At 43.9% G+C, this 19,511-nt stretch overlaps 2 protein-coding genes across 7 annotated transcripts in view; one reads left to right on the top strand and one right to left on the bottom strand.

The window, feature by feature from the left end:
- Window positions 1–2,429, bottom strand: part of COPS2 (COP9 signalosome subunit 2) — a 46,917-nt gene extending 44,488 nt beyond the window's left edge. For both annotated transcript variants that reach the window (XM_072623492.1, XM_072623493.1), the window contains exon 1: window positions 1,881–2,429. In XM_072623492.1, the coding sequence (XP_072479593.1) occupies window positions 1,881–2,414 (534 nt within the window). In that variant the 5' untranslated portion in view covers window positions 2,415–2,429. The remainder of the gene's footprint in view (window positions 1–1,880) is intronic.
- Window positions 2,430–7,953: 5,524 nt separating this feature from the next.
- GALK2 (galactokinase 2) overlaps window positions 7,954–19,511 on the top strand; it is a 178,370-nt gene continuing 166,812 nt past the window's right edge. For 3 of the 5 annotated variants that reach the window (XR_011970720.1, XM_072625051.1, XM_072625046.1), the window contains exons 1-2: window positions 8,193–8,480; window positions 18,373–18,461. Coding sequence is in view for 4 of the 5 variants with exons in the window: in XM_072625051.1 (XP_072481152.1) it covers window positions 8,383–8,480; window positions 18,373–18,461 (187 nt within the window). In the remaining variant the exon portion in view is untranslated. Of the gene's footprint in view, window positions 8,083–8,192; window positions 8,481–8,619; window positions 8,901–18,372; window positions 18,462–19,511 lie in introns of those variants that run through there. The other 2 variants (XM_072625048.1, XM_072625047.1) reach the window with 2 other exon arrangements.

The following is a 19,511-nucleotide window of genomic DNA, read 5'->3' as shown; positions in this document are numbered from 1 at the left end:
ACGTCCACAGTGCTTAGCACAGTTCCTGGCACATGGTAGGTGTTAATTAAATACTTGATTGAAAAATGAAAAAAGGCATTCTGTTTCATTATATACAGGATTAGTTAAGACTACTATTTAATTCCGAAAATGTAACCCCCCAAATTAGAGCCACATATCGAACGCTGTTCTATCTTATATTCTAGTACTGATGTCTATTTCGAGGTGGAAAAAACATGGCAAAGTTCAAGTGTCTTGTTAATCAAAATTCTTGTTGAAAATGACGTGGTCAAGAAGGGGAAAAAAATCTAAAACTCAAAATGTTGTGGAAATGAATGTTTAAAACTAAAAACAAATAAGGAATAAAAGACTGACTTGGTGACTTAAAAGGGACAACGACAACAATCTGAAAATGTCTGTAAGGTGACCGTAAAACGACAAGCCATGAAGCACAACAGAAACTTTTGTTTCTAGGTTTTTAGGTGGGAAAGAATACACTGAGGTGAACATTATCTAGATCAGGCTTTTTAACTAGGGGTCCATGAACTTCTTAGATGAGGGAAAAAAGGACATTTTAATTTTCACTAACTTCTAACTGAAGTTCAGCATCTCCTCCAATTATGAAGCACATAGTTCTGAGAAGGGGTACACAGATTTCACCCACCCGCCAAAGGGGCTGTTACATGAAAAAGGCCTTAAGAACTCAGTTCTAAACAGTTAGGAAAAGACCTGATAAAAAGTAACGATTCCCCCCAAAAAGGGGAAGGCAGCCAAATTTAAAAACAGCACTGGCTTTATCATCAGTTTTTAAACTCTCTTACAAGGATGCTCAGTGACTTAGAGAATCTGGCGCAAACCTTGCCTCCGTGTGACCTTGACCAAGTCACTGTCCTGGGGCCTCAGTTTCCCCATCTGTAACATGAGGTCTAAAAGGGGACTTCTGGTTCTGCACCCCCAGTTTCCCAAATATATATTTTAAAATACACATTAAAAGGCACCAGTCCTCCCAAAGTTCTGGAGACTCGGGCCCCACCTCCCTAGGAAGCGCTGCTCCTTCTACAAAGGGAAGGGATTCCCTCTTTCACAGCCTTTTACCAGGGTCTTCCGCTGTATACAGCTGGCGGGTAAAAAGCCCTAAGCACTTATTAGGCGCCTGCTGCGTGCCACCAGCCCCGCCCCCCACAAAGCATCCCCCAAACTTTGCCAAGCGCCACTTTTAGGTCCGGCCTTCCCCAGGGCTCCCCCATCTCGCCTCGTTAGGACGAGAACCCCGCCGGGGAGCCCCAGGTTTCCTGCCCCGGGGACACTTTCTACCCCAGAATCCTGGGAATGGGCAAGGCAAGGGGACAGAAAGAAGGGCCCGACGGCCTCCCCCCGTGGGTCAGTGAGAGCAGAACACCCCGCTCTTCTCTCCATCCGAGGGGTGAGCAGGAAGGATCCCCCCTTTTGGGGGTCCGGGCCGAGGACGGCTCTTCTCGGCCTGCGCTGCTCCCCCGCCCCCCGCCGGACCCCCACAGGTCCGAGCCTTCCCGCAGGAGACGCCCCAGGGGGGCCCCGCGAGTCCGGGGGGAGGGGAGCGGAAGGGCCCGGGCCGGGCCTGGAAGGGCAACGCTCGGGCCTAGGCGGCGGCTCGGCCCGGCCCGGCCGGCGTTGGCAGGCCCCACCGCGCCGGGCGCCCGGGCCTCCCGGCCCTCGCCCGGGCCTCCCTCCTCCCGCCGGCCGGGGGAGTCGGGCCGGCGCCGGATGCGGGCAGGGGGCGGAGGAGGTAAACTCGTCCTGTCACCGCATCCGGAGGGCCTGCAAGGGGCCGCGCTCCGAGGGCCCAGGCCGCCGCCCCCCGCCGCTCCCGCCCCGGGGGCCCCGCGCTGCCGCCGCCCCGGGGGCCCGTCCCCGAGCCTCACCAGGTCGTAGTCCTCCTCATCATCGCACATGAAATCATCCTCCATGTCAGACATCTTGGCCGGGAGGGGGGGAAGGGAAAGGGGGGGAGGAGAAACTGGAGACAACCTCCTCCCACAATCCTCCGCGCGCAGCGGAGTCACCCCCTTCTTCCTCCGCGCCGCCCTCCCTCTCGTCCAGGCGAGGAGCGGGCCGTCTGGGTGCGGAACGTCCGTGCTCGGGGCCCGGGATCCACGCCGACGGGCAAAGGGAGCGCGCCGCCCGCCCCCCGCCCTTCCTGCGAGGCGCGCGGTGCCTTGGCAACTCCCCCTAGCAACCGAGCCTAGCAACCGCCCTCCGGCGGCCGGAAGTCGGCTGCGGAAGCCGGAGCGGGGCAGGCCGGGGAGGCGAGGCCTGGGACCGGGCCTCCCGCGGGCGCCAGACTCGGACCCTGGGTCAGAGCAAGAGCCGCCCGGGGGCGCTGGGAGGGACCTGGTGCCCACACCTGAGGTCCTAGCGTGCCAGCCTGATGCCTCTTTACGTGTTTTATTCTTCATCTTATTTTATTCTCAGCTCACTCCCTGATGTCCCCGTTCCTTTGAGAGGTGCCCCCCCCCGGGCACCTGTGCCATCCTCAGCTTCTCAGGTGCCACCCTCTGACCTGGCACAAGACGTTGTCCCGTGCCTGGGCTGTCTCACACCCTGCCTCACTCCGAGCCCCCCCCCTCGGGCTCAGACTGCCCCTCCTGTGCCCCTCCCCCAGCCCCTGTGGCCCACAGGATCGAACACGAGCCCTTCCCATCCCCCATCCTCTGGTGACACCTGTTCCTCACCAACCATGCATCTCCCGACTCCCAGCATTTGCCCTGACTGTGGCCCATGCCTGGACCTCCCTCCCCGCTTCTGGCCTCCACCTTCTCCCAGGAGCCTTACCTGTCCTCTGCGGATGACCTCCCTTCTACCCTACACCTGCCTGGCCCTGTTATTCCTCCTGAGACCAGGGGCGCCTCTTGGCTTTCTTGGGACCCCATCCTCAGCATGGTGCTTGTCACACGGAAGGCACTAATCAATAAATTAATCAATAATTAAATCAATAAGCTGATGGATTAGTGGCTACCAAGTAAGTACAAGATAATTGGGCCTGTGAGTGTCCAGTGTGGGACAAGCTGAGCTTGGGAAGGAGGCCAGAGTAGGAGAGGGCATTCCAGGCCAGGCAGAGGGTAGAGGGCCAGCAGATGCGGAGCCTATAGACTGGTTCACCTGGAAAGGAGACTGCGTGATGGGGAGGAACATGCACTGAGGCCAGAAATGGAGTGAGGGGTGAAAGCAGGCAGTGGGGTAAATATGGCAGTGGGTTTAGAGTCAGATCTGACCCAGGGGATACAGCCCTGGGCCTGGGGTCAGTTCACATCCTGCCCCTGTGATTCGGAGCAAGTCACTTGGCCCTGTCTGCCTCAGTTTCCTCATCTGTAAAATGAGCTGGAGAAGGGAATGACAAACCTCTCCAGTATCTGACCCCAATGGGATCACAGAGAGTCAGATTCAAGGGAAATGACTGAACAAGACCTGAGCTTAGATCTGGAATCGGAGATACTCACTAGCTGTGTGACCCTGAGCAAGTCACTTGCCCTCTCGGGGTCTCAGTTCCCCAATCTGTAAATGAAGGCGTTGAACTTTGCGCTGTAAATTCCTTTCTAACGATAAATCTTGTGGCTTTAAGTCCTGTGATTTGCATGCGGATCTTCCCCATAGAAGTAGGCTTTCCAACAACCACCACTCCACGTGGCAGTCTCAGAGTAACAAAGATTTATTGACCAAGTACTCTTTGAAAAGCCTTCAGAAGTTCATATGGTTTAAGGGACTCACTCATCTTTCTTAGCCTCAGTTTTCTTATTTGTTAAATAAAGATGTGAGAACACACATATCTAGCACACAGAGCAGTGGAGCACCGTCCTGCTACCGTCCTTTGAGAAGCTCTAGAACTGAATTAAAATGTAACTGGGAAATATTTAGCAAAATAAGAATGTAATACAACATAGATAATGTTAACACATAGTTTTCTAAGTCAATATGTGACCTGAAGGGATCCTAATGTATGATTGATTGAGTGACATCTTTTTCTTTTTGAGTTTGACGTCACTGGGTTAGACAATCGGGGGTTTTAGTCTGGGATCCAAGACACACATTTAAATTTTTTTTTAATAGTTGCATTTAAAATAATTACTTTCCTTTGAAATCCTTTGTGTTTTATGTGCTTAAAAACATTCTGAGAAAAGGTTTATAGGTTCCACTTGGCTGCTAAGGGGCTTATGGCACACAAAAAGACTAAGAAGCCCTGGCTAAATAATTCCTAAGGCCCCATCCAGGGTTCAGTCCTTTGATTCTGCTCTGGGGCCCCACCACCATCCACACTTGCCTCCCCCTCAGGATTTCTGCTTTTCCTGCCTTTTGTCCTTAGACTGTCTCAAGCTCTGTTCAAATGCTCCCTTCTTCCCTTTGTAATGAACAAAGTAATCTTCACTTTGGACCTTAAATTAAATTCAAAACAGCATTTATTAAGTGCCTGCTATGTGCAATACACTGTACTAGTGAGACAAGAAAAAAAATCAGAACTATCTTTGTCCTCAAGGAATTTATATTTTATTTGGAGGAGAGGTTGGAGAAACGCAGACAAGTAATTGCAAAAATCATACAAAGTAATTTTTCTGGTTAACAGCACTAATAACTGGGAATCATGGAAAGCCTTTATAGGAGGTGATACTTGCAGAGAGCTAAAGATTCAAAAGTGAGGCAGTGAGGAAGGAGCATGTTCTAGTAACGGGGAAAGGAACGGAAGCACAAGATAAAGTACAGCAAATAGTCTAGTTTGGCTGGAAACTAGAATTTTTGAAGTGGAAAAAATCAACATTTTTTACAACCCCATTTTGTAATGGGGTATTAGGTTTTTAAAAATTAATATTTTGTTTTATACAATCAATGAAAACCAGCTTTTTCTCCCTTCTCACCTTCCTTTCTTCTTCCCTCTCCCCAAGCCAATAGAGAAAGAAAGAAAAAAACCATTACAAACATGGAACAAATTTCAGCATTGAACATGTCCCCCCAAAAGTGGTGTTTTTGTAGGCAGCTAGCTTCCATATTGGATTTTGAATTCCTTGAGGGGGGTACTGCTATTTAATTGTGTGTTTCAAAGAACCTAGGATTCAATGTGGGGCAGTTTAGGGTAATGCTGAAGTGGATAGAGTGCTAGGCCTGCAGTTAGGTAGACCTGAGTTCAAATTCAGCCTCAAACACTAGCTGTGTGACCTTGGACAAGTCACTTAATACTGTTTGCCTTAGTTTCCTCATCTGTAAAATGAGCTAGATAAGGAAATGGTGAACTACTGCAGTATCTTTGCCAAGAAAACCCTAAATGAGGTCAAAAAGAGTCTGACACAATTGAATGACAAAAACAATAGAGTTTAGCAAACAGGAGGGACTTAAGAAACATTAAAAGTGTTGAACTGAGTAGCCAAAACATGTCTTTAGAGTCTTGGAAGCAGATAACAATTTTGGCAAATAATCCAGTTTGAACTGATTTTCCTGAATTCATTCTCACTCTTCACTGAAAGGCAGCAGCTAAAGGAAGTATTGCTTTTAGCTAGGTGGTTCTGGAATAGAATACTGGATCTGGAATTAGGAAGACCTCAGTTCAAGTCTGGTCTGAGACACTAGTTCTGTAACCCTGGGCAAGTCACTTAACCTCTGTCTGCCTCAGTTTCCTCATCTAAAATGGAGATAATAATGGCACTTGCCTCCTACGGGTTCGTCTAAGGATAGAATAAGATATTTGTAATGTGTTTTATAAATGTAAATCCTATGTAAATCCTAACATTATTATTTGTAGTCAGGGCACTCAATTTCCAATCCCACCTCTGTTACTACTTACTTATGTTGTAAGAAAACATATTACTTAGTTTCTCTTAACCTTAATTTCTTCATGCTTAAAACAAGGATACTGAACTCTTATGCATTTATGACGCATCTCTCTAATCTGTCCGCACAGCTGCCATTCTGTAAAATGAGGTCTCTGAGATCCTTTCAGCACTGTGTCTATGACCTTATAATCCTAAATTCAGGCCTGAGCACGTTGTTTCTCTGCTAAAGAAGATTCCAAGGCTCCTTATTGCCTTTACAGTAAAATGCAAACCCTTCTATGAGGCATTTAAAGCTCCTCCCTTCATAGTCCAGCTTCATCCTTCCTTCCAGGCTGATTCCACACTACTCCTCACCTACTCTGCTGTACAAATTGGCTAGCTGGCTGTTTCCTCTTCTCAGTGCCTATGTACAGGCTGCCCTCCCCTTTGACCTCACTGACCTGGAATGCTTTTCTTTTTCCTCTTTTCCCCTCCTTTTCCTCCTGCCCCTTTTTTTTGGAAACCTGACAAGGCTCAACTCAAGTGCCTTTTCCTTCAACATGACTTTCCTAATTGCCCCAGTTATTAGTTTTCTCCCTTTCCATCACTATTTATTTTGTAAGTATACCATATTTACTTTTATGTAAACATGTATCCCCCCAGTAGAATATGAACTCTGTGGGTAGGGACTGTGACACTTTGGTATTTAATCTCCAATGCTAAACGTAGTTCCTGGCCCACAGCGCTTAGTGATTATTGACTGACTCCACATCATTTGCCTATTTTCTCCTCTTTGTAGCAGAGGACTTGCCAGTAAGACAAGGAGGAGAGAATTTTGCAGCTAAGTTGTTAAGGAGAGATGCAAAAATAGCAGCAGCCTGAATTTAGAATTTTACCCCATTCATCCCCCAACTCTGTCCTTTGAAAATTCATTAAGAGTAACTTAAAAGGTGTGAACAGTCCTTTTAACTTTTTTTTTTTTTTTTTTAGGAAACACGGTCATTCCTATCCAACTACTTTTACTAAGCCTTCATAGTACCTTTACTACTTCTGACGACCACATAAATTGCCTAAAAATGTAACTCTTTGGAGAAAAATAATTAACATTTTTTTCTTCAAGATTGGGGAGTGGGTGGGAAAAAGTTTACAAGGATGTGAGTAAATATTCTCTAAAATTTTTAATCATTTAACTTTTTTTTTTTAAATTCTGACCATCCCTTGTTAGTAACGCCTCTGTTCTGGGTAAGTTTGAGAAACATAATTTTAGCAACATTACTGTAACTTAGAAGCAAAGTATCCGCAGTTCCCCCTTGCTTCCATTCCCACACAGCAGAGGCGCAGTACTCCCTGCGTTTTGTTTTATCAGTTGGCATATTCTCCCCACAACAGTAACTGGTTACTTTATTCTCCTGAAACTGACTTCAGACCAGAACTATGTGTTCACATTGTCTTCCTCAAAAAGTATAACAGTACGTAGGGTACAAGTTACAAATTCCAAGCACCATCCGGATGTAGTAATATCCATGTAGTCCAAAGAAATGTTAGGACGTTACTGTTGTGTATCAGTTTAGGGGAAAAAGAAGTTGAGCTGTAGCTCTCTAATTGTGAGAACTCTTCAACCACTCTCAGCAAGATGGGCGTGTGTGTGTGTTTGTGTGTGGGTGTCTGTGTGTGTGCATGTTTGTGCGTGTGTGGGGATGTGTCTGTGTCTTTGTGGGTGTGTGCATCTGTGTGTGTCTGTCTGTGTATGTGTGTGCATGTTTGTGCATGTGTGTGTGTCTGTGTGTTTGTGTGTGTCTCTGTTTGTGTGTCTGTGTGTGCATGTTTGTGCGTGTGTCTGTCTGTGTCTGTGTGTCTGTGTCTGTGTGTGCATGTGTGTGTGTGTCTGTGTGTTTGTGTGTGTCTCTGTGTTTGTGTGTGTGTATGTTTGTGCGTGTGTCTCTCTGTGTCTGTGTGTCTGTGTCTGTGTGTGCATGTTTGTGCATGTGTGTGTGTGTCTGTGTGTTTGTGTGTGTATCTGTGTGTGTGTCTGTGTGTGCATGTTTGTGCATGTGTCTGTCTGTGTCTGTCTGTGTCTGTCTGTGTGTCTGTGTGTGCATGTTTGTGCGTGTGTCTGTCTGTGTGTCTGTGTGTGTGTGTATAGCAGGGTGGGAGGGCCGGGGCAGTGTTGTACCCAGTGCAAGGCTTTTCTCCTTTAGCAGGAACTTTGAACATTACATTTGAATGACTTTACCACCTAAATACCACTGCGGACATCATTTCCCCCTTAAGCTCTGAAGCAGAATTTTCCTTTGCTCTCCTTCTGCCGACCCTGGGCTGGAAGGATTTCCTTGTAAGTATCCACCCATATTTTACCTGATACAAACTAACGCTGAAGGGGGCGGGGCAGACTGGAGTCGGGGGTGGTAGCAGGTGACAGCTGCATCCAGACTGCCCCCTGGCAGTGCCTCCCGCCCAGCTCTACCTGGCTGCACCTGACCAGCAGGCGGGGAGGACCAGCCAGGGAGCCCCAGGAGGAGGGCTCGGGGGAGGAGCTGCGCTGCGGAGCTAGCCCACTCCACGCAGCCGGACTTCCGCGAAGGGCCGGCCGTGGGGCCCGGAAGGGGGAGGCTCCTGAGCCGCTGCCAGTCCCATGATTGCCAGGGGGAGCGGCCGAGGACGGGAGGAGGCCGGAGCCATGGCTGCGGAAGGTCCGGACACGCGTCTGATCCAGGTGGCAGAGCATCCCAGGTGGGAGAGCGGGCATCCGTGCGCTGAGCCGCTGCCCTCGCCCGCCTCGCAGCCTTGGGCGCCTGGCCCTGGCCGGGCTTTCCTTGGTTCTCCGTCCAGACCTCGCAGAGTAACTCAAGGTTTCCCTGCCAGATGGCAGACCTGCAGCCAACCTCACCCCAGGGAAAGTGGGTGAGGGAGGGGGGAGCTTGTGCTCTGCGGCACAGACTCTGGTCTCCCGTTATGCCACCCTCCTTTTTTTCATGTCGTGGGTGAACCAGGAGCAGGCCCATCCTCCCTGAAGTTATAACTTTTTCTCCCCTCACACTTTTAGGAAGAGTGCCAACATACCCTTCCCCAAAGCCCAATTCAGAGGTCTTGTTATGAAGTGGAGTGACCCTGAGTTCTACCAACCTGAAATGATTTCCAGCAGGCCCCAAGGTTGAATTTTAATTTAATTTAAGAAAACCTTTCATTTAATTAACCCTTTAATTTAAGAAAACCTTAAACAACAACTCAGGAAGCCTGTGTACTGGGGCCTGGAAAAGTGGTGTTCTGGATTGGTGACTAGATCTTTTGAAGTACTGAATATCATAAAGTTTCATTTCTCTGCGATGTCCTAGTGGTGGAAAGGATGGTTTTCGGAGCCTATTCTATTTTCATCAAAAATCCATTGTAGGAATTGGTCTCCGGAACTTCTGAAATTTCAGTTTCTGCCTAGTAACTATAGTTCTGGTTTAAATTGGCTTCATCTGGGCAGTTTCATGATCCCAAGGGGAGGACATTTAGATTAAGGAAATATTGGAGATATGGCATAGAAATTGGCTGACACCTGTTGCAAAGAAAGATAGGGGGTTTTGCCCTTAAGGAGAGCACACAGTCTAGTTAGGTGGCCTGGTCTGTCTCTTCCATGAGTCAGTTTTATTTCTTGAAGCTGATTTTTTAGAAAAACTGTGATCACTTCATGAGCCAAACAGTTGTTCGAAGTACTTCTAGAAAGCATGTAATGTGAGTCTTCACCCTTCCGTCCATCTTCATTTCATGGTGCCCCAATCCGTTTTTCTGTGCATTTGTGAGCCCATGAAGAGGCAGTGGTGGAGTAGCTGGAAGGATGGAGGGGTGCGGAAGACAGATTCAAACGCTGCACTGACATTCACCAGCTGTGTGCTCAGGGACAGACTAAGTCCCCTCTTTGTCTTCCACTATAAAAGGGGCGTAATAATACTTAAACTGATCTTGTAGAAGTATTGTGGAAAACAATAATAGTGCACATTCTCATAGTGCTTTCAGAATTTGCCAAGTGTTATGCGTACATTATTTCATTTTAGTTTCATAGCTACCTTGGGAAGTAGGCGCAGCAGATATTGTCCCCATTTTACAGATGAAGACTCTGAACTTCAAGTTAAGTGTCTTGCCCATGGCCAAAAAGCTAAGTGTAAGAGGCAGGATTTGAACCCAGTGGTTGTGGCTTCAGTACAAGATTCTATATGTCTTACAACACCATAGAAATGTGTGTAGTCATTTTTGTAGACTCATTCCCACTCCAGAGTAACTGCCTTGTAATTGACAAACCATTTACTACTGCTGGAAAGCAAGTAGGAATCTCTTTGGTATTCTTAGTTTACAGGTTGTTGATGGTGCATTTGTATTTTTAAGCATCTTTTGCTTTTGCTAGGAAAGAAGGAGTGAAATTTATTTATTTCAGGCTTGTAGTTTCGACTGGTCAAGGGTCTCTATTTATCTTTTCGGGAATGTCTGTCTTTGTTTTCTTTGACTGGCAACAGAAAGAAACAAGATGAAGCTGAGTCCTTGAGAAGGGCAGGGCTTATCTCAAGTCCAGGAGGGAAATGATAATGTGGAGTGCTCAGAGGGTATCTTTGCCGATTTTGCAAAATACAATGATTCTTGGTTCCTCAGTCACCATGGAAGTAATTTAGGAGTCTGGAGTCCCTGGATCCCTATGTTGGGGCACAGTTTTGGTAAAATCCACTTGCTCCCCAGTTGGATGTGTTGGAGGGAGACTACACTAATGATCCATACATGTGAAGGATTTTTTTTTATCGCTAAGGATTTCATAATATAGGCAATTCCTTCTAACAATGCAGATTAGCAACTGTTTCATAATTTATACTCTTTGGAATTCTGTGGTAGCACTGATATGTTATCAGTAGTGTCATAATGGAATTTTTTGAGGGGATCCAAGAGGGTCAGTATGCACTAATTAAGAGTGAATCAAAGAGATAGCAAGGTGGAAAGCATCTACAAGAGGGTCCATATATATGTATGTGTATATATGCATACACACATATTTTAGGGGATCATTAATAAGCTAAACATTATTCAGTGTATCATTGTATGAAACAGAAAAGAAAGATGGCTGGCTGTTCATTAAACATAGGTGGTTATGCAAAAATGAATAGTATACTTGTTGGAGAAAAACATGTATATTCTTAGCTACAGGAGACAAATAAGGGAGTTAACCGCTGAGTATAGCTAGTTTCGCTAAATCAAAGAAATACTCATACAGGGGGGAGAACTTTGCCAAGCTGCTGTCTTCTTCCACCTTTAGCAGCTAAGTCTTTTTATATCAGTAAGAAGTGAAAATGAGCCCATGAAGGACATTAATTTTTGCAGCTGGTCTTGTAGTTTACTAGGGGTTGTTTACAGCAAACATAGAACCACTTGGAGTCAGCCTGGTTTGGAGCAGGGCTGTTTTTATGGAGGAGAAAATCTCCATGTTATCCAAACATGTCAGGGTGCAGTATCAGAAGATTTGGTAAGGAGGCTCACTGGAAACTTGTTGAAGTCAGTCTCGGGGCTTTATTTGGGAAGGGTAATTTTATTAATTCACTTTTCCGACAGTGTCAAAATCAAATAGAATGGATTTCTAGAGCACAGGCCCTGGAGTCAGAAGAAACTGAGTTCAAATCTGGCTTCAAATATTTATCAGCTATGTGACTTTGGGCAAGTGACTTAACCCTAATTGCCTAAAAGAAAAAAAAAGGATTCCTAGGGGCTGCATATCATCTTTGACATACAGAAATCGACATTGTCTATGTTGCATATATTTTTATTTTGTTAAACATTTCCCCAATACATTTTAATCTGGTTTTGTCTGCCACCTGGGTTAAGTGAATCTCCAGAGTCTCAGAGCCAATATATGTTAGTGGCAGCACCTGAATCCAGGTTCAGCACTTTATACATTATGATAGGATATCATGAAATAATGTTTTTAATGAAGTCTCTACCTTGTACATAGGTGCCTAATAAAGGTTCTTTAAATTGAATAGAATATGATGGACATATTTCAGCATATGTGAAATATTTCTAAGGATTCTATGGTACTTTAACTTTTTGGAGAAGAATGGATGTGATAGATGCAAATAGCACACATTACTGAAAAATGAAACAGTAGTTTCTTAACTCTTCTTCCCTAAACAGATCAGTATTTTCCAGTGATTTCTCTCTCTGTCTCTCTCTTTCTCTCCCTCTCTCTCTCTTTCTCTTCCTCTCTCTCTCTCTCCCTCCCTCCTTCTTCTTCTGTCTCCCCCTCCCCCACCTCTCCTCTCCCTCCTTCCCTCCATTTCTCTCTCCCTCCCTCTCTTCCTTCCTCCCTCTCCCTCCCTCTCTCCCTTCCTCCCTCTCCCTCTTCTCCTTCCCCCTCCCCCTTCCTCTTTCCCACACCTCTCTCCCTCTCTTCCTCTCTCCCCCTCTCTTCCTCTCTCCCTCCCTTCCTCACTTTCTCTCCCTTCCTCTCCCTCTCTCTCCCCCCATCCCTCTCTCTCCCTCCCTTTCTCTGTCTGTCTGTCTCTCTCATCTATCTCACTGCATTCATACAACAACCATTTATTATTTTGGAGCTAGGTGGCAAAGTGGATAGAGCTCTGGGCCTGATGGCAGGAGGACCTGAGCTCAGATGTGGCCTCAGACACTTGCTAGCTCTGTGACCCTGGACAGGTCACTTAACCCTGTTTGTCTCAGTTTCCTTACCAATAAAATAGGGATAATAATAACACCTGCCCCAAGGTTGTTGTGAGAATCAACATAATTTAAAGTGCTTAGCACAGTGCTTGGCACACAGAAATCTCTATATAAATTTTAGCTTTGTTTTGTTATTATAATAATTATTACGGCTGTTTTCTTGTGTTTGGTATTATGCTTGGTGCTAGAGAAACCAAGAGAAAATGAAATCCAGCAGTTTTTATCAAATGAGTTAACCTGTGTAAAGTGCTTTGTAAACCTTAAAATGCTGTGTAAATGTTAGCTATTATTATTTTTTAACGTTTCCCTAAATGGTACATCTTACTTTAGGAGGGCCCATCTAGAATTTGAAAATACATTAGCTTTTTAAAAGAGGGGCAAGTTCTTTATAGAGAACACAAATATGCATAAAAATATCAATCGGCTTATGAAGTAAGAGCAAAATTTATAAACTGAAAAAGTACTTAATAAGGTATAGGGACATACCATTTTATTTCCTTTTGATATAATCTTCTCCAGGGTCCTGGAAGAAATCATTTTTTGAAACAAAACTTCCTGTTAGTCCCATGAGATGCTGGGATCAACTAGTTGGATTTTTGAAAGAGAAAATTGAAACAGAGATTAGATGTCTTGGTTTTGGTCATATCTGCCATAAAAATCTTATCTCTTAATCTCAGTGCTGCGGCCCTGATCTCGTATTTGTGAGATGCTTCTGGGCCTGCCTTTCCCTTAGGCCCAAAGGTAAAATCCATGCTCATTCAAAGGTAGTTACACCCATAAATTTGTTTCCTTAAACTCAGTCACTAGCACTGCTATCAAATAAATCTTAAGTCAAAAGAGCATTCAGAGCCTCCCAGTCAGCAGTTTGTGGCAAATTCCTCCATGAACAATGGGATCTTTGTGGGAATGCTTTTCACACTGAAAGTGCACTGAGGTCATTAGACTGCTTTTTGGCACTTTGGCAGCGTATTTTAAAAGCTAGTGTGTTCTCAGTGACCAGTATGGAATTATGGAAGTGTAGCTGCTTCCCAAATTATAAGCATGACATATTGTGCGTTATTGGAGAGTTACAGATACAGAGACACACTGAATGAATAGAGTGCAAAAATAAAGAAGGAAAAGGAAGTTGAATCCTAGAATAATGTTTGGTCTTTAGAGTTCATTTTGTCTCCTCCTTACTTGGAACAATAATTCTCTCCAGTCACTAGATGATCATCTGGCTTCCCTGGAAGACTGGTTATGATGGCTATAACTTTCTACTTCCCAAGTTGGGCCATTCCATTTATGTTCAGGAAGTTTTTCCTTCTAGAAGACAGATTTCTGGGAAATATAACTTTCAACCTCTTGGTTCAAGTTCTGGCCTTGAAGGTCAAGAAGGATTAGATTCCATTTTCCCTTCTACTTGATAGTCCTTCAAAAACTTGGAGATAATTATCAGTTTCCCTCACTTACAACAAAGTCTTCTCTTATCTGGGTAAAACTTCCCTAGGTTCTGCTGAATTGTGGAGCACCTTGAATAAAAGACAAATGAGTGTGAACTTTATTTAGTAGCATAAGCAACCAAATTTATGCATAACGAAGTTTAGTCTGTTTGAGATTTGAAGGATGGATTGGAAGTGGGAGAGAGAGGCTATTGTAATATTTCAGGCTGGTGATAGTGCTGAAAGGAATAAAAAGGAGATCTCAAATTGAGATATTATGGAAATAGAATGCACACAACTTGGTGATTGATTGAATACAAGATTATAGATTTAGAACTTGAAGGAACCTTTTAAGTTTCTCACCTAGTATGCAACTCCTTAATTTTACAGATGAGGTATCTGAGATCCAGAGAGGCTGAATAAATGGTCTGATGTCACACAAATATTAATTTGCAAGGTCAGGATTCTAACAGGGTTTCTCTCATTGCAAAGTCAGCTCTTTCCTCTGTACCACTCTCATATGAGAGATGAGTGAGAAGGAAGTGTCAAAGATAACATGAAGATTTTGAACATGGAAAATTTGGTGCATGGAGGTGCCACTAACAAAAATGATTTAAGTCAAAAATAGGAGTAAGTTTTTGGGAAAGATGTATATTTTTGGGAAAGGAAGTGGTGTGGTTTCAATTAAGAATGAATGACGGGGGGGGGGGGGGGGGGGGGACCAAGATGGCGGAGTAGAAAGACACACATACGCTAGCTCCGAACCCACTGCCCATAAAATATCTGTAAAAAAAGAACTCCCGGCGAATTCTGGAGCAGCAGAAGCCACAGAACAACAGAGCAGAGGAGATTTCTGCTCCAGAGAGCCTGAAAACCTCTCGCAAAAGGTCCCTCGAGCCCCGGACCTGGAGCAGAGCCCAGCCCTGCCTTGGCGGCGCAGCGCCAAAAGGAGCTGATCCGAGCAGGCTTCAGGGACGGAATCTCCAGCAGCCGTGCGGGTCCCTCCACCCACAGGTGACAGGGGTTGGTGAGAGGGTCTCTTTGGCGGGTCGAGAGGGGAGTGGGGTGCCCCCATAGCTCGGGCCCCCTCGGGAGGCAACAGCAGAGGCGGGAGCAGACTGGGGCTCCCCAAGCAGGCAGGAGCCAGGATCCATTGTTGAAGGTCTCTGCATAAACCCCCTGAGGGAATGGAGCCTGTGAGGTGGCCCTGCCCTGACGTGAGCACCTAAACTTGATCTCACACTGAATAGCAGCCCCGCCCCTGCCCAAAGCCCTGAGGCTGGGGAGCAGCATTTGAATCTCAAACCCTAAGCGCTGGCTGGGAGGATCTGGAGGCCAAGTGGGTGTGAAGAGAATATTCAGAAGTCAAGTCACTGGCTCGGAAAATGCCTAGAAAAGGGAAAAGAAATAAGACTACAGAAGGTTACTTTCTTGGTGAACAGGCATTTCCTCCCTTCCTTTCTGATGAGGAAGAACAATGCTTACCATCAGGGAAAGACACAGAAGTCAAGGCTTCTGTATCCCAGCCCACTCAATGGGCTCAGGCCATGGAAGAGCTCAGAAAGGATTTTGAAAATCAAGTTAGAGAGGTGGAGGAAAAACTGGGAAGACAAATGAGTGACATGCAAGTAGAGCATGAAAAACAAGTAAACACCCTGCTAAAGGAGACCCAAAAAAATGCTGAAGAAAATAACACCTTGAAAAATAGGCTAACTCAATTGGCAAAAGAAGTTCAAAAAGCCAATGAGGAGAAGAATGCTTTCAAAAGCAGAATTAGCCAAATGGAAAAGGAGATTCAAAAGCTCACTGAAGAAAATCGTTCTTTCAAAATTAGACTGGAACAGATGGAGGCTAATGACTTTATGAGAAACCAAGAAATCACAAAACAAAACCAAAAGAATGAAAAAATGGAAGATAATGTGAAATATCTCATTGGAAAAACAACTGACCTGGAAAATAGATCCAGGACAGACAATTTAAAAATTATGGGACTACCTGAAAGCCATGATCAAAAAAAGAGCCTAGACATCATCTTTCATGAAATTATCAAGGAAAACTGCCCTGAGATTCTAGAACCAGAGGGCAAAATAAATATTCAAGGAATCCACAGATCACCGCCTGAAAGAGATCCAAATAGAGAAACTCCTGGGAACACTGTGGCCAAATTCCAGAGTTCCTTGGTCAAGGAGAAAATATTGCAAGCAGCTAGAAAGAAACAATTCAAGTATTGTGGAAATACAATCAGGATAACACAAGATCTAGCAGCTTCCACATTAAGGGATCGAAGGGCGTGGAATAGGATATTCCAGAAGTCAAAGGAACTAGGACTAAAACCAAGAATCACCTACCCAGCAAAACTGAGTATAATACTTCAGGAGAAAAAATGGTCTTTCAATGAAAAAGAGGACTTTCAAGCATTCTTGATGAAAAGACCAGAGCTGAAAAGAAAATTTGACTTTCAAACACAAGAGTGAAGAGAAGCATGAAAAGGTAAACAGCAAAGAGAAGTCATAAGGGACTTACTAAAGTTGAATTGTTTACATTCCTGCATGGAAAGACAATATTTGTAACTCTTGAAACTATTCAGTATCTGGGTACTGGGTGGGATTACACACACATACATGCACATGCACACGCACACACACATAGAGACAGAGTGCACAGAGTGAATTGAAGAGGATGGGATCATATCTTAAAAAAATGAAATCAAGCAGTGAGAGAGAAATATATTGGGAAGAGAAAGGGAGAAATGGAATGGGGCAAATTATCTCTCATAAAAGAGGCAAGCAAAAGACTTATTAGTGGAGGGATAAAGAGGGGAGGTGAAAGAAAAACATGAAGTTTACTCTCATCACATTCCACTAAAGGAAGGAATAAAATGCACCCTCATTTTGGTATGAAAACCTATCTTACAATACAGGAAAGTGGGGGATAAGGGGATAAGCAGGGTGGGGGGGATGATGGAAGGGAGGGCATGGGGAGGAGGGAGCAATTTGAGGTCGACACTCATGGGGAGGGACAGGATCAAAAGAGAATAGAAGTAATGGGGGACAGGATAGAATGGAGGGAAATATAGTCAGTCTTCTACAACACAACTATTATGGAAGTCATTTGCAAAACTACACAGATTTGGCCTATATTGAATTGCTTGCCTTCCAAAGGGAAGGGGTGGGAAGGGAGGGAGGAAGAGAAGTTGGAACTCAAAGTTTTAGGAACAGCTGTTGAGTACTGTTCTTGCCACTAGGAAATAAGAAATATAGGTAAAGGGGTATAGAAAGTTATCTGGCCCTACAGGACAAAAGAGAAGATGGAGACAAGGGCAGAGAGGGATGATAGAAGAGAGAGCAGATTGGTGATAGGGGCAATTAGAATGCTTGGTGTTTTGGGGTGGGGGGAGGGGACAAAAGGGGAGAAAATTTGGAACCCAAAATTTTGTGAAAATGAATGTTAAAAGTTAAACAAATAAAGAAAAAAAAGAAAAAAATTACTGAATTTGAAAAAAAAAAAAAGAATGAATGACAAGAGATGTTCAGTACATCAGTAATTCCCAGGATACTGACAAAATAAGCAAAGAGCTTCCTGTGTGTGATGAGATCTTCAGAGGATTTATGGAAAGATATGAGCAAGAATCATCTCAGGTAAAAAGGTATAGAAGGTTGCCTTCTTCATTGAGAGAAGTACAGATAATAGTGAAATCAGAGATCATGAAAGTATCAGTATATTAAGAAAATGAACAGATGTTTATATTTTTCTGCTATTTTAAAAGAGAAAAGTATTCCATGGAAAGCTACAATTGTCTTTCTCTTTGCCTTGTTTCTTCTGTTCAGTTCATGTTAAATATGCCTTCCTAAATAACTTTTATCAGATTTAGATGAGATCTTTTACAACGCTTCTTAAGAGCAAGGCGTCAGTGATAACATGTGGCAGCCCAAAACGTATTACATCCTTTGCATTATTTGTAACTTTGATTCTTTTGAGGTTGTGATGTTCCATGATTTGAAGACAGTTTTGGCAACAAAAAGTAGTTTGAGGTCACCTTCATTTCCTATTTGTAGGAAATGACTGGCAAGTATTTACTGAAGTTATTTGGTTTAAAAATAGTTCATAATTGCTTTCTTGTGACTTGGGGAAATAAAGCTCTGAGAGAGGAAAATTCCAAGTAAATTTTGACTTATAGCAAGAATTTAGTGCCTTTCTTTTTCAAAAGAAAAATCACTAATAATAACATTTTTTGTGTGCTTTAATGTTAAAAAAGCATTTCCTCCACAAAAAACCTCCGAGGTAGGTGATTTGCATACCATTTTACAAATGAGGAAACGGAGGTCCAAGAGGTCAGAGTGATATTTCCTGTACAATCACACCGCTAATAAGTGTCAGATCCTGGGTCTGAATTTTGATGTCCTGGTTCCAAGAACAGTGTTATTTCCACTATCCCGCAGTGCTAGTTGAAATGTGAGTTTTTTTGGTCCTTAGTTCAAAAATATCCTGAAATATTTCACTTTGCCTTTCAGACTGCTAAAGCTGAAGGAGATGTTCGTTTCCAAGTTTGGATCCATACCTGAATTTTATGTTCGGGCACCAGGACGAGTCAATTTAATAGGTACTTAGAAATTCATTCTCTTAATTATTTTGCTGTAAAATAAAAAAAAACTGGTAAATTCTGAATTTGTTGATATTTTGCTGTTTTTTTTTTCTTGGGGAGAGGGCTTGAGGAAACAGATTATATGACATATATGGTTGTGGGAGTGCTTAAGCCTCCCTCATGGGCTCACTAAATCCATGTTTGAGGCTCAGTTTGTTTGCTCATTACTTCATTTATGTGTTTGTACAGAATAACTTGACAAAAAATTTTATGGGGTTGATGTGATTTAGAAATTTCCCTTATTTCTGTAGAGCTTATTAGCTAATTTAGATAGAATTGTATAATTTTTACCAAGAAAACTGCATACAGGGTCACAAAGAATTAGATATGATTGCACATTTTTTAATTTAATCTGCCTTATTAACATTTTCTCCCTCACTTAAGTCTAGACAGTCAACAAGAAAAAAAATGAATCAAGGCCTAATTTGTAGCATCTGTGATTTCTGAAGTATAAAATGCTTAAAATGAAGATTTAACAGCTAACTCTGCCCGCTTGAGCTGGCTCCAGCACACCCTTGACGAGGAGAATACTTGAGAAGTTATCAGTGATTTGATTTTATTTTTTTACATGTGGCATGATCTAGGTTCTGGAGGTCTTTGACCATCTTTGACCATCTTCCTCTTGGCAGTCTACAGGCTGGTTTCTTGTAACATTAATGTTATTATATGACATATCCTACTCTGTTGAGATCGCATGGCTGAGTATCTATTACTCATGGACCTCCAATAGGGTGATCTTTCACTGGGAAAAATAGGTGCCTCATAGAGAGACTTTTAGCGGCTCCCCTCAGATTTTGCAGCTCTGCAGGATTTCCTGTCTCTTTGCTGATAATTTTCAAATCTTTCTTTCTGGTCCTACTATCTCCACTAATTTCCAATCTTTCCTCTCCAACTACCTTTCAAATATCTCAAACTGGATGTCCAGTAGATATCTTAAACAATATGTCTGAAACAGAGTTCATTATCTTTCCTCCTAAACCCTCCCACCTCCCACTTTCCTTATTATTG

The sequence above is a fragment of the Notamacropus eugenii genome, chromosome 7 (assembly GCF_028372415.1).
Source record: "Notamacropus eugenii isolate mMacEug1 chromosome 7, mMacEug1.pri_v2, whole genome shotgun sequence".
In the NCBI taxonomy this organism is placed as follows: Eukaryota; Metazoa; Chordata; class Mammalia; order Diprotodontia; family Macropodidae; genus Notamacropus; species Notamacropus eugenii.
The sequence above is the reverse complement of the archived record's forward strand: the minus strand, read 5'-3'. Positions and strand labels throughout refer to the sequence as shown.